Source organism: Lynx rufus, unplaced genomic scaffold (assembly GCF_022079265.1).
Source record: "Lynx rufus isolate CCGP_SWC_20201006 ecotype Redwood Valley unplaced genomic scaffold, mLynRuf1.p SCAF_7, whole genome shotgun sequence".
NCBI lineage: Eukaryota > Metazoa > Chordata > Mammalia > Carnivora > Felidae > Lynx > Lynx rufus.
This window is the reverse complement of record NW_025814889.1, coordinates 123,076,678-123,091,385: the sequence shown is the minus strand read 5'-3', so window position 1 is coordinate 123,091,385 and position 14,708 is coordinate 123,076,678. Positions and strand designations below refer to the sequence as shown.

At 43.6% G+C, this 14,708-nt stretch overlaps 1 protein-coding gene across 1 annotated transcript in view; it reads left to right on the top strand.

The window, feature by feature from the left end:
- The window catches only part of PAH (phenylalanine hydroxylase), a 70,505-nt gene extending 56,518 nt beyond the window's left edge, over positions 1 to 13,987 (top strand). Inside the window, exons 7-13 of the mRNA XM_047066810.1 lie at positions 1,326 to 1,461; positions 2,768 to 2,837; positions 5,035 to 5,091; positions 6,419 to 6,514; positions 7,305 to 7,438; positions 11,803 to 11,918; positions 13,944 to 13,987. Of these exons, the coding sequence (XP_046922766.1) occupies positions 1,326 to 1,461; positions 2,768 to 2,837; positions 5,035 to 5,091; positions 6,419 to 6,514; positions 7,305 to 7,438; positions 11,803 to 11,918; positions 13,944 to 13,987 (653 nt within the window). The remainder of the gene's footprint in view (positions 1 to 1,325; positions 1,462 to 2,767; positions 2,838 to 5,034; positions 5,092 to 6,418; positions 6,515 to 7,304; positions 7,439 to 11,802; positions 11,919 to 13,943) is intronic.
- The last annotated feature ends 721 nt before the right edge of the window (positions 13,988 to 14,708 follow it).

Genomic DNA, 14,708 nt, shown 5'->3' with positions numbered 1-14,708 from the left:
GAGCCAGGGAAATTATGTGGCAGGGAAGGAAGTGGCAGCTGGGATAGACTAGGGATGAGCTAGATGAGCTTTGGGTCCCTTCTATCTAGAGGGTCTCTACTTGCCCGTTGAAGAGGGAAATGAGAGGCCAAGCAGAGTGAATTTCAGCCTGCAGGTCCAAGAACATAGGCAGATGGACAGCAGGTCCTAAAGGCATGCTGTGGCTAAATATCCATTTTGCCATGACCAATAGTGAGATAATAAAGTGGTAACACTAGCAGCTGGGGAGTTACAGAGAAGTCATTCAGAGAACAGACTTTGGAGCCAGACTGACTGTAGATGTAACCTTGGACAAGAAATTAAACTTCTCTGTGTCTCAGCTTTCCCATCTGTAAAGTGGGAATAATACAAGTATCTACCTCGTAGGGTTATTAGGAGGATTAGTTAGTAGATATAAAGTGCTTAGAACAGTATGGCAGGTAGTATATGGTGCTAGCTATCATTACCATCATCATCGTCATCATCATCATCATCATCATCATCACCATCATCACTGATTATTATTCTCCTTCCAAGTTTGAAACAAATTGGGAGACAGATAATTGGAACCAGAGAGAGGATCAAAATGTCAACTTTATTACTGATAAAAGCTACTTAGAGAATGTGGTGTGGATGTACAAACAAAATGGACTTCCTAATATTTCACCTCTGAATTATGTAAACTTATCTACCAATTCATGGTCAAGTGTATATTCCATTGCATGGCCAAGAGCAGACCAGAATGTGCACCTCTGTGAGCAGACAGGTGAGAAAGGACCAAAGAGGTCACACGGAGAACATTCGTTTTCTCTTCCCAAATGCTCCAATCAGACAAGTCCTTGCTCTTTGGGGAGTGTATGTGTGAAGGGCAGTAAAGAAGCTCGAAGTATTCCTTTCATCCTTTTCCCTTCTGGAAGTGGAGTGAAAAGTCCCTTTCAACTCTAGAGACATGAGAAATAGGGAATAAGTGTTTCATCCTAATAAACAAGAATGAAAGCTAAATTTATTAAATGTCTCCAATGTGCTAAGGACTTTATATTTACTAGCTCGTTTGATTCTTGGAATAAAGCTAGTAAACATCTATCTACATTTTGCAGATGAGGAAATGAGGCTCAGAGAAATGAAGTTACTTGATGCAAATTGCCCAGCTACAAAGCGTAGGGACAGAGCTGTGAAGCCAAGTCTACTTGGCATCGGCATCTATTCTCCTAGACAGTTGGGTCTACTGCTCCCTCGCCTAAAGCTTTTCAGGCTCCTCTGCCTCTGCCGCGATGGGCATTGAGTTTTCTTTCTCTTTTGGTTCCCAGCTTGCACTGGATTCCGCCTCCGACCCGTGGCTGGCCTGCTTTCCTCTCGGGATTTCTTGGGTGGCCTGGCCTTCCGAGTCTTCCACTGCACTCAATACATCAGACATGGGTCCAAGCCCATGTACACGCCTGAACCGTGAGTATTCTCCTCCTGCTACCAGTATCCAGCCACCGTGAGTGCCATTGATCCCTGCTCCAGGACTCAGGTTTGGGTTCATCGTGGGCTGATCCACAGGACTAGTTTTCTGGATTGTTTGATGGTAGTACAAAGAGAGAGATTCATCTCTTCTGGGGATTTTCTCTGTCCAGATAGACCTTACTGATTGGATATTTGGGCATCTTATGAACCACGTATTCAGATCTTCTCTGGCTGTGGGAATAAGAGGTCACAGTCAACCTCCAAAGGGAGTGTAGGAATCAGAGGTATGAAGCTCCAAATGTGAACAGGAGCAAGTGGTGGCCAGGTGATCTCAGCGCCTCCGAAATACACATCTGGATGATTCTGATCTTTCTGTGTCTAGGTGTGTTTGTATGGAGGTCGAGAATGACCTTACTTTGACAGTTAGCCATCTTCTTAATCAAATCAAATAGAACTTATGCAATTTATACAAAAAGTAGGACACCTGGGGCGCCTGGGTGGCTCAGTCAGTTTAGTGTCTGACTTTGGCTCAGGGCATGATCTCACAGTTGGTGGGTTCGAGCCCCGTGTTGGGCTCTGTGCTGACAGCTCGGAGCCTGGACCCTGCTTTGGATTCTGTGCCTCCTTTTCTCTTTGCCCCTCCCCTGCTCTGCTCATGCTCTGTCTCTGTCTCTGTCTCTCTCAAAAATGAAGTAAAAAAAAATTTTTTTTAATAGGACACCCAAAATATTTTTTGCCTGTCCACAAAGTTTATAACTACAAATCAGAAAAGACCTATTTCTAATGGGCCTGGCACATTAAGTGTTAAATAAATGTAAATTTTCTTCTCTGAATGACTTTTGCCCCTCTCTTGAATAAATAAGCAAAGAACAGCACTATTTTTTAAATTTAACTTTTATTTCTCATGGGGAATAACTGAACACATTGCATTTGCCCATGATGTCACTACCAAGATGAAGACTTGGGATGGGAAGTGTTTGTGACCTACAGCTCACTCAGGTGTATGGGAGGAGGTCCATGGGAATATTGGCTCTTCTGTTCTGCACCCCACTGAGGATATATCTAAGGCCCTCTGGCGTTTGTTCCCTGATTTGCTCCTTACTTTTCTTTTCCCTTCTTCCTTTTCTCTTGTATCTTGCCTCATTTGATCCCAAGCTTTGCATGCCACTAATGCTTGGGAGTGAGGTCATAAACCTGAATGGCTTACCTCTTTTCTACCTGCCTATTTCTCATGTAGAAAGAATGCATCTGGCTTGACTTATAACCTTCCTCACTTCCAAGCTCTGTCCTTTGTATCTTTCAGTGACATCTGCCATGAGCTGCTGGGACATGTGCCCTTGTTTTCAGATCGCAGCTTTGCCCAGTTTTCCCAGGTGAGGAGTGAATCTTTTTGGCCTTTTAATTATAGAATGAGATCTGGATTGCTCAATGAATTGAACATATGGAGGGGTCCTTGTGTCCTCTGCAAGGGTGGAAAGCAGACACAGTTCTGTGATCCCACTAGAGATGGGCATATGGTCTCATGGAGATGGCTAAATACCCTTTCAGGGACCCCAGCATGGGGTTGATAAATCCCTCATCCTTGGAATTATATATGTGCTGTTGAATTTGCTAATCTCATTCATCCTACCAGGTTTAACTTAAGGGTCTTTTTGTCCATGAAATCTTGCCTGATCCTCACAGAGAAGTAACCTTACCTTCTTCCAAGTTCTCCTGGTACCTTTCCCCTCCTCTTTAGGGACTTGTCGCTTCTAGGCAGCCATTTTTGTATGTGCTTTAATTAGATAAGATAATATTTGCTAAGAATCCAATGCTAGTAGCCCAACTCATAGTTGGCAAAACTAACTAACTAACTAACTAACTAACTAAAGTGCCAAATGTCTTGCCATTATAATCAAAGCTGTAGTCTAGGCCTTGATTCACCTATCACTGTAGTGAGCTTTCTAGATGAGTGACAGGATCCTAGTAATAGCTTCAGGGCACTGAGAGGATAAACTGCGGTTGGGGAGAATTGAGTGATGCACCCACATGTCCCACCCTGACTCTAACCAGCCATGTGACCTGTGTGCCTCAGTCTCCACAAATGTGAACCAATACAAAGCTTTGCCTGCCAATCTTCTTCCTCACAGGGAAGAATAAAGATCAACTGGAATAAAGATAAACTCGAGATCACATACTGCAGCAAATGTGAATTATGGGTTTGTGTGTATTGGGATTGTGTGTAAATTTCATAAGTTTTCCCTCAGCTGGAAGAAATAAATATTTCTATTGTGGATTGAAGAGGCGATCACTTAATACCTGAAACAAACAAACAAACAAAAAAGCTGAATTAACTGCCTGCTAGGTAAGGGAGAACTGCACTTGTAAGACACAATCTCTCTAAACAAAGAAAACTATTGCTTTTATGTGGGGTTTTGGGAGCTGTGGTGTTCAGAGATTGTTGGACTTTTGTAAATGGAAGTGTTTGAGGATTAGCTAAACTTTAACTCACAAGTGTCACCATTGGATTGAGGCTATTGTTGACCAGCTGACCTTCAGAAAAATCGTTCCTGCTGTCAAGTTGTCATTGATTGCTTTGGACAGCTTTAAAACTGGGTTTTGTTCTTATGGCCATTTAAAACTGGGTTTTGTTCTTATGGCCAAAGAAAAATCAGTTTCTTCCTTAGAACATAGGAACTTTTTATTCTCACTACCAGAAGCTATTCTGCCCAGAGGCTAAGTGACAATCCTCCATATGCCATTCCCAGAGGAGTGAACAATTACTTGAGTTGATAGATGGATGCTACTGGGCCATCAGTGTCACATGCTCCAACCTATGCCTGGATAGTCCCAAGGCAGGGTGTCATTTTGAAAGTTCCCTGAGCACATTCTTTTTGGATCTAAAAGGAGGACTTACTTTCCACTTCAATGTAAACACCAGGAGGTCCAGGATCTTTATTGATCTTGTACACTGCCATCCACACAGAAGGCATTCAATAAACATTTTGGAATAAATAAATGCATATAGTAGAGAAGGCAGCATGTACCTTTATAGTATCTACACTGTCTGATACAAGACAGGCTGGAGCTCTGATGAGAAGTGGTCCATAGTATTTCAGACTCTCCAGCTATGTATTGACCTGGGTGGCTGTCAAGCACTTCTCTGCAGTTCTCCTGTGGTATCTTCAGGGTACATGATTAAGACACTCCTCTTGTATTCCATGCATGTTCCACTTGAGCTATGGGGGGATAATCACTGAGCTGGAATCAAGGAATGAAGCTTCATACACAACTTACTGTGTGAATTTGAGTAGATCACCTCCCTTCTCTGTGCCTCAGTTTTCTTATTTTTAAAGTAAGTACAAAGGACCAAGTAATGAAGTAAGGTTTCCCTTCTCTTGAGATCTGTGATTGTATGATGTGTGGCTAGGGAAGACTTGAAAGAATAATCAGGGTCTATCTGAGCCGTTGTGAAGGCATGTTGTCAGCCGTCACCTTCCTGTGGTCAAGTACGAGGTTGGAGCTGAGGGTGAAGGTTGAAGATAGGCAGACCCCAGCCATGCCAGTGACTCTGTTTCTCTATAATTACAGGAAATTGGCCTCGCCTCTCTGGGTGCGCCTGATGAGTACATTGAGAAACTGGCCACGGTAAGTCCCCTCTCTCCCTGGCAGGTAGTGGGAGTGCTTTAGACTATAGCCCTCAGATCTTCAAAGCTTTGATCCTCGCCTGAAAGCCACGCCAATTGGGGGAAATATCAGAATGTGCTGACTTACATGAACACAAATGAAATTTCACATTTTGATTTTTCCTTAGTGGTTTGATTTTGAAATCAGCAGCATGCAAATATTTACATGTGATTTTAAACAAAGAATCTTAAACACAAATAGGCTGTAATGACAGCACTTGAGAACCTTTGGGCATAAAGTGTGTGTGGGGAGAAATAGCTTGGATTCATGGCTTTGAAGAGGAAATATTTACTCTCTACCTTTGCACTGGAGCCAGCGTGAGGATCTTTCCTTTATTAGATAGGAGGTGGAAGTGGGGGTGGGCTTTCCTCTTCTTGTCAAGCACTTCTCCCTCTCCAGTGAATGTGATAACACTCATCCATTGAAGCATGGAATCCATGACTCTGTACAGCAGGGGGTTTTCTTCCTACAGACTTCTTTCCAACTTGAGTACATCCCTCCCCAGCCTCTGAGTCACATTTCTTATAATTTTCTCAGCCTGGAAGGTGAAAAAGAAAGCTTTGTAAAGATATTAGAACACGAATGAATGCAAATTTATCATTAAGCTATATCAGTTTAGTAGTTTATTCTCTAGGGTAATAAACCGACTTAACTAGTAACCCATCCTTAATTCTCCAAGACCATGACTGTCTCCAGCAGCTAACTGGGACCTGGGTTCCTCTTGGCCCTGGTCAGTAGGGTTATGCCAGAATTCCAGGACCATCTTTCCCAGGCCAGGCATCTAGGACATGTTGGGCTTGGCTATTTGGAGAGGATAGGTGCAGTGGTTGGCAGTACATCAGAAACCGACCCCCCAAGTTTTAGCACAATGATGGGATACCCCCTCAATGATTTTATCACTACTGATCTCCTACCTCCCATGGCTGATGGGATTGTTGGCAAGTCTGACCAACTAAAGGGAACATCTCACTGTAGTCATGCCACAGAGAAGAAAGCGAAAGAGGTTGAGGAGTTCCTGTCCAATAGACTTACTGTTGGGGGTATCTTCTTTGGGCTTCCTCAGTACTCCCTCACTGCTTCCCAACACATCTTGCATTCAGCCAACTCTTGATTCAGCCAGTGACTGGATAGGGTGGGACATAGGACACAGAGAAGCGACCCCAGGTCATGGTGATTCAGAGAAGAGACATGCACAAACTCCCACCTGGGAAGTCCTGTCTTTAGCCCTGGGGCATTTGCTGCTTTTCCCCTCCTTGGGGTGTGCTCTGAACTTGACTTTCCATTCCAGATTTATTGGTTTACTGTGGAGTTTGGCCTCTGCAAACAAGGAGACTCCATAAAGGCGTATGGTGCTGGGCTCCTGTCATCCTTTGGTGAATTACAGGTAAGACTCCACTTATATCCATTTTGAGATTCAACCCAGGGGTTAATCCTCAAGTGATTGGTACCTTAACACCTGTGTTTACATTGGTATGTAAACCCCAGGAGGTCCAGGATCTTTATCCATCTTGTACACTGCCATCCACACAGAAGGCATCCAATAAACATTTTGGAATAAATAAATGCATATAGTAGAGAAGGCAGTATATACCTTTATAGTATCTACACTGTGTCTGATACCCAGACAGGCTGGAGCTCTGATGAGAAGTGGTCCATAGTATTTCAGACTCTCCAGCTACGTATTGACCTGGATGGCTGTCAAACACTTCTCTGCAGTTCTCCTGTGGATACATGATTTCTTCAGGGCACATGATTAAGGCGCTCCTCTTGTATCCTCAAGTGATTGGTACCTTAGCAGCTATGATTTGTTCATGACTTTGGGTATTAGATGTAAACTTGAACTGCAAGTACACGGGTCTCCAGGACAGAGGGGCCTCCCGATCCCAAGGCTGAATTGTGCACACAGATGTATGGAAATACATGCCAAAAAATGTGGTTGGCTCTCATATCCTCTACTGATCATCTCACATGAAAATGGCTAGTGTGAATTCCTCCTTTCTACCTTGACTGCAGATTTTAGATGGGCTTTGAAGGGTAGGATCTTCTATATGCAAAATAACTCAGTTCACTGCATTTGGGCTGCGATGTGGAAGGAATCAGGGCGAGATGACAGAAGGTATACAGACAGCCTGACCCTGATTTAACCGTGAAAATTTTCCACTCGGGGCCCACAGTACTGCTTGTCGGGCGAGCCGAAGCTCCTCCCCCTGGAGCTGGAGAAGACAGCCGTCCAGGAGTACACTGTCACGGAGTTCCAGCCCCTCTATTACGTGGCTGAGAGTTTTAATGATGCCAAGGAGAAAGTGAGGTGAGGTGGTGACTAAGGTGGGTCAGCGGCTCTTGGGGCCTCCTGATTTGTCTGGTGCCACTGATCTGTGAGGGGTTGGCCAGAAGAGTGGATTCCAATGCTTATAACAACAGTGTGCAGCAGACGGAGTCTCCCCACCTTTGTCCCTTTCACTCTCCGTTTTGGAGAGGTTCCTTAGTGGGACCCCATTTCACAGCTAATTGTGTGGATATGCTGACCCCTGCAGAAACTCTGCCACTGGATCCTTGCTTGAATGTAGCCACCAAGTCCAGGTACTGAACTCTTCTGTGTACATAGTAGCCGCAGAAGGGCCCCAACAAATCATTCCAGAAATCTTCTAACCTGGGGGAATCCCTTGTTCACTTTATTCTCCCAACACCTGCATCCTTCACTTGCTCAACTCCTTCAAGTCTTTTTGACCTTTTTGACCCTTTGACCTTTTGATCTTTTAACCTTCTCTGTGTGTCTTTCTCTAACCAATTTACTTTGTTTGCTTGTTTGTTTGTTTGTTTGTTTGAGAGAGAAAGTGTGCAAGTGGAGGAGAGCGGCAGAGAGAGAGAGAGAGAGAGAAAATCTTAAGCAGGCTTGATCCCAGAGTTGTGGGATCTGAGCCAAAATCAAGAGTCAGACGTTCAACTGATTGAGCCACCCAGGCACCTCGCAACAAACTTATTTAAAATTCTCACACAGGGGCACCTGGGTGGCTCAGTTGCTTAAACCTCTGATTTGAACTCAGGTCATGATCTCACGGTTTGTGAGTTCAAGCCCTGCGTCGGGCTCTGTGCTGACAGCTCAGAGCCTGGAGCCTGCTTCGGATTCTGTGTCTCCCTCTCTTTCTGCCCCTCCCCTGCTCTCTCTCTCTGTCTCTCTCAAAATGAATAAAGTTAAAAAAAATTTTTTCTAAACTGGACTCTGTTGTTTTCTTTTCACTGTCCTTCCTTCATAGAAATGGGAAAGGAGAGAGGGACAGGTATGTCTGCTTCCCAAGCAGATTCCTTTGCCATATTTGCAAAATCAAAAGTCTTTTTTGGTACACATTGGCATGGCTAGAAGCCTTGGTTTATGTGACATCAGATTTCCTTCAAGAGGGAGACCCCTATGTGGCTCTTACCTAAGACCTTTATGGGCAATTCTTGGACCAAGTGACTTATTAAGAAAGCCTCTGGGCGGGGGAGGGGCTGGGTGGTTCAGTCAGTTAAGCATCCAACTTTAGCTCAGGTCATGATCTCACTGTCCGTGGGTTCAAGGTCTGCGTCTTGGGCTCTGTGCTGACAGCTTAGAGCCTGGAGCCTGCTTCAGATTCTGTGTCTCCCTCTCTCTCTGCCCCTCCCCTGCTCATGCTCTGTCTCTCTCTGTCTCAAAAATAAATAAAAACATTAAAAAAAATTTTTTTAAAGAAAGCCTCTGGGGGCACCAGGGTGGCTTAGTTGGTTAACCAACTGACTTTGGCTCAGGTCATGGTCTCATGGTTCGTGGGTTGGAGCCCCACTTCGGGCTCTGTGCTGACATCTCAGAGCCTGGAACCTGCTTCAGATTCTGTGTCTCCTTCTCTCTCTGCCCCTCCCCTGCTTGTGCTCTCTCTCTCTCTCAAAAATAAATAAACATTAAAAAAAATTTTTTTAAATCCCTACCCAGCCCCACCTCACATCCTTACCCCTTTCTGCAGTTTGTTTTTCTGCTTACCACTTGCTAATGTTTAATACACCAAATGATTTAAGCTCCATTTCCATAGGAATTTTTGTCCTTTCTGTTTTCCTGATCTTTCCCCCGGCTCTAGAACAGTGCCTGATACATAGTGAACATGCAATAAGTAATAGGCAAATGCATCTGTCTCAGAGGCAATTCAGCAAGAGGCTGACGGTGATGGAAAGGTAGCAAGACTCAGGCTCAGCCTTCTGAGCTGACCGCCCTGTCTATAATCTGCTTGAGTGTCTCTCCTCCCAGCAGGAGACAGGCTGGGCAGAGGCCTCCCTGGACATGGCTATCCTGATACTCAGTGTTTGTTACCACCTCTTGTTTTATATCTGATGAGTGAGGGGTGATAGACATAGATACAGAAGTTTCTGGGACCCTATGAAGCTGAGTGTGCAGCTTCTACTGCGTTGAACTTAGATGATAGATGGTAAAACGTTGGCTCCCGGGTCCGCATGGTTTGGCCTAAGATGACTCCCTTCCTCCTATCTCTCCAGGGCCTTCAGGTTTTTTCAGTTACTCCTTTCTAGTTATTTCTTAAACCTCCACCCCTCCCTGGGAGCCTAGCCTTCCCTTAGCCCCTAAAGGCTATACTCTGACATTTTTGGGACCTTTTGGGAGTTATGGATTTCAGTGGGTTAGTGCATTACCCCAGTTGGGTAATAATAATGATAATAATAATAATAATAAGCAGGTTAGATGTCTAATATCTATTATGTACCAAACCCTGTTCTAAGTGCTTTTCATGTATTAATTTATTCAAGCTTCAAATAAAACTACAAAGTTTGAGGGTGGGGTGGTTAGTAACTCACCCAGGGTCATACAGCTAGTAAGGGACTGACCCAGGGTTTGGATTCAGGTGTGGGGCTCAGAACCAGTACTCATAACCATTCTGTCAAACCAGGGTCACATTTAAATGGGTCCCTCCTTGTGGTGACTTTCTAACCCAGGCAGTGATCTGCTCCAGACCAGCAGGAAGAGCTTGCCAGAACCTGGGTTTCTCAGGCCTTTGAAATCCCACCCATTTTGTCAGTGCTCTCCGCCCAGAGGAGACACCCACAAAAACTCCATTCTGTTGAGAGGTGACTCGGGGTCAAAGGGAATGTTGAAGAACAGGGTTCAGAGAAGGAAGGGATGTCCTCAGAGCATCCCAGCTAAGAGAAATCAACTTTGACCATTTTCAGTGTCAAGAGTCAAGCTCTAGGCAGAAAGAAACAATGCCGAGTGTGGTCACGTGCCCACTCTGTCTGTCTGTCTGTCTGTCTCTCTTTCTCTCACTCACTATGTATCAGGCACTGTTCTCTGGCTAAAGGAGGGATGGCCCAAGACTGACTGCCTAACTGAAGCATTTCTAGTGGTGTGGAGGCAGATTGCCCAGAGCAAAGATGAGGTAAACTATGTAAGAGGGACGAGGTGCAGAGCAGGCCACATCACAGATATGCGCTCTATGCATCATGTCACCAGCAGGGCTGAGAAAGCTCTCTTCAGAGAAATAGAGGTGGAGAGACATACTTAACCACTTGCTCCTCTTGAGTCCCCGGTCGCTGATGAAAGAGAACAGCTATCGCATATGTAGCACTTACTCTATTTTATAACAGCGTTGGCTACGACCCTCTGAGGTAGCACTGCTCTCGTTCCAGTTTTATAGAGGAATGAGGACACCAAGGTGCAGCCCACAAGGGCTGTCACTAGCAGAGGCAGGATTTGAGTCCAGGCGGCCTGGCTCTGGAACTTGGGTTTCCAGCCACCATAGTCTACTGCTCTTGCCGAACTTGGAAAACCCACTAGTTTCCCTTAGAGTTTGTCTTGTTGGGATGGCAGCTTTGACTCTTACCAGCAGCCAACTTAGAAGTATCATTTGTGATGCCGTTGCAATCTATAGGCCATTTTTGGAGTATCTTGTTCATTACATCGCTTGAAGTTCTTCATAAGGCCCTCCTGGTACTTTCCCAGATCCAGGAGTAATGCATCAAGAAGGCAAAGCAGTGAAGGGCACAGGCCAAAGTCAGACTACCTGGGTCCCTTCTCAGCTGCACGATTTATTGCCAGTGTGACCTTGGTATTCATTGAAACTTCCCAAGCCTCAGTTTTCTCATCAGTAAAATAGGGATAGTAATAGTACCTTCCTCCTAAGGTTTTCATGAAGACTAAATTAGGAATGATAGTTGTAAAGCGTATACAACAATTGGGATTTCATATAGTTCTTGGTACATGGGAGGCACTCAATCCATGTTAAATTTCATTAATAGCATGGTGTTTTCTTCCACTCTTGAGGGAGGTGCTTCCCTTTCTGCATTGTTTGTCAAGCATCTCGGAGCTTATTTCATTCTATAGCATTCTTTGGCTAGATTTACTTACTCTTTTGATTTTATTTAATGGCAAGAATTTTGGCCTCAATGTTTTCTGTGCTTTTACCATAAGCTACCTCTGTCTTTTTGGAGGTAGGTAACTAAATAAACATGTGCCTACGTGTGTTTGTATATACACCTCAGCACATACACAGCACACAAAGGCTGCCCAACAGGATCCCACTAAAACTCCATTTCCCTTCTCAGTCTGCTTTCTAAAGCCCCGGTTCTAGTAAGATTGAAGTGAAATGCTACTGAGAAATCTTTTAGAATGATTTGTCCCTAAATGGTGCCCTTCACGGAGCTCTGTGGATTCGGTTTCAGGAATTTTGCGGCTACAATCCCACGGCCCTTCTCAGTTCGTTATGATCCATACACACAAAGGATTGAGGTCTTGGACAATACCCAGCAACTTAAGATTTTGGCTGATTCCATCAACAGTAAGTAACTTACACCTCAAGAGGCTACTCCGTTTACTAGAAATAGAGAGTTGGATTTTCTTACCTTCACCATAGGAACAATAAGAAATTTATTAAATATTGAATTAGGGAGAAATGTATCTCCAGGTAAGCTATTTGTTTGTTGAATGAGGAAAACTTGGCAAAAAGGCCACAGTTGCCTTGAGTGTCTTTTCTCCTTTGACTTTCCTAGATTCCACCCTACCTCCTCCCATCATAACATCCTGGCTTGTCACTGCCGTGTTCCTCTTCCTCCTTTGCCTCTCCACTCTGTTTCCTCTAAGTGTCCAATGCATATTTCTATGCCTGGGCTTTCAACCCCTACAAGACAGATTCTCACTATTTTAATAGCCATCTACTAGCTCATCTGTGGGCCTTATACCCTTCCAGGACAATGACGATATTATAACAGTTGCTCATAAAAATGTCACAGCGTTACATTGTTCTTCACTGGACTCCCTCTCCAGTGCTTCAGGCTCCCCTCCAGTGACACTGGCCAGCTTTTAGTTCCCACACTTCCTCCTGGCTTCTGGCCTTTGCTCATGCAGTTCTTTATGTTTAAAATATTCTCATTCCCGCTCTCATTTAGAAGTCCCCAACTCTAGCTCATCTTTTAAGTCTTTCATAGACATCTCTTCTTGTAGGAAGACTTGTCCGGGTGTCCTTCCTATGTCTTGGCATCCACACAGATCCCTCTCTCAGAGCATGTATCACTATATTGTTTTGTAATTATTTACTTATCTGACTCCCCAGCAAGACATGAGCAGAAGGCCAGGTTGGGTTCACTGTCAAATCCCTAGGGGTTAGCCCTAGTCCTAAAAAAGTATATTAGGTGCTCAAGAGTTGTCAAATGGATGGATGAAACTACTGAAGGGGTGAGCAGCCTAAACAGAGGAATTCTAGACCAGGTGGAGGTTCCTACTTTATGTAACGCTAACAAAGGCCAAAAATGCAGGTAGGCTTGAAGTATCCCTCTAATACCCTACTGATGTTGCCTGAGGCCACATCCAGTAGTAGAGCTGTCCTTGGCCATTATAGTCATTCTTCATTGGGTATGGCCACCTGTGACCAGACATTTTGAAAAAGTTCAAGGTTGATTCCCCACCCCTGCCCCATAGACTCCATTTTGGATACTCAGCTGGAATAGATCTGTTCACCAAAAAGGCCAGCCAACTGCTCCAGAGGCTGGGATGTAAGACAGAGGGGTCAGCCCATAACTTTTTTTGTCTCTCTTATTTACCTTTAAAAGGCAAGAGTAACTTTGTTTTTAAGAGAATTTTTTAAATCACAGAATAACAGATTTAGGAATTGAAGGGTCCTTAGAGCAATGTGACTATGTAAGACTCCATCACCTCTCTATACTTGTTTCCTCAGGATCTAGGAGAGCAAGGCTTGTCCATCTTCAAGATTCCTTCCACTTCTCTGAAGTGTCTATGTTCCTGTGGCCTCTTGGCATGTGAGAACATGGCATGAATGGGAGTGCACTCCATCATTGTCCAGTGGTCTAGCAATCTAGGCTGTTATCTGCTCAAACCAAGCATTCTCATGCCTCAGAATGAGTACATCAGAATCATTGGAGAGCTGGTTAAAAATGAACAGTCCTGAGTCATAACCCCAAACTAAATTTGCTAAATTTGTGGTAAGGCTGAGAAGTTTGCATTTGTAATAAGGCCCTAGGTGATGTTGACACAGGAGGTTTGTGTGAACCACATTTTTAGGTTTCGTGTCTTAGATCCTTGCAAGCATGTATAGATGTCCCTATAAAAGAAAAAGAAAGAAAACTAACTCTTTCTATGGAAAGGTGAAGCTAACTACATTGAAACTTGTAAGTCCCTATGCTATAACTGCCCAAATACTATCACCATAACTATTCTGTAAACTCTTTGAAGGTTGGGGTGGTGCCCAGAATATCCATACATCCCACGCATCCTCTAACATGTTGCACATTGTAGACATTTAAAGGGTATTTTCTTAAGATATGAGTGGCTTTTTTTTTTTCATTTGTAGGTGAAGTTGGAATCCTTTGTAATGCCCTTCAGAAAATAAAGTGAAGCCATGGACAAAACCTGTCAACTGAGACTCTGATGATGGAAGTCCAACTACTTTCATTTCATCTGAAAAAGTCTGAAAAGCAAACCTTAATTTGAATTGAGAGCCTTAAATCCTTTTTTGGAACAAGATGGAGCACAAACAAATAAATCAAAATAAGTTGAAATGACAGTGTATTAAGACACACCCAAAAGCCTAATCTTTTGGGGTCCTCTTTGATTTAAAGATGGTAATCCCATACCCTCAATTCAGTTAAAATCAATAGTATGTCACATTTCATCAGTTAATTAAAATTTGGGACCTGATTTATTCAAGTTTCTATATGTCACTCGATGTAAAACACAAGCCTGTCATTAGAATTGAATTTGTTGATTTAATCTAAATCTTAACTTACGCAAGTAATTTTTTATTTCAGTGAACTATGATTCTAATATTGCTGTGTTTTACCCATGTAGATTTCCTTTAATTCAAGAGCCCATTAAAATACTTATAAAGGTTGAAGTTCATAGCATAATATCGAAGCATTTCTTATATTTTATTGTAATCGTACATACTACTGTGGAAAGTAATAGAAGTTCTCACCTGACTCCCACAACTTTGAATCTCATCTTCCAGTTAATTGTCAAGTCTGTTTTGGGAGATATTTTGCAGACATGTGTGATGTGACAGATGTTGACTGAAGGCCTGGCTGGTAGATATTCGGTAAATATTCATTCAAAGAAT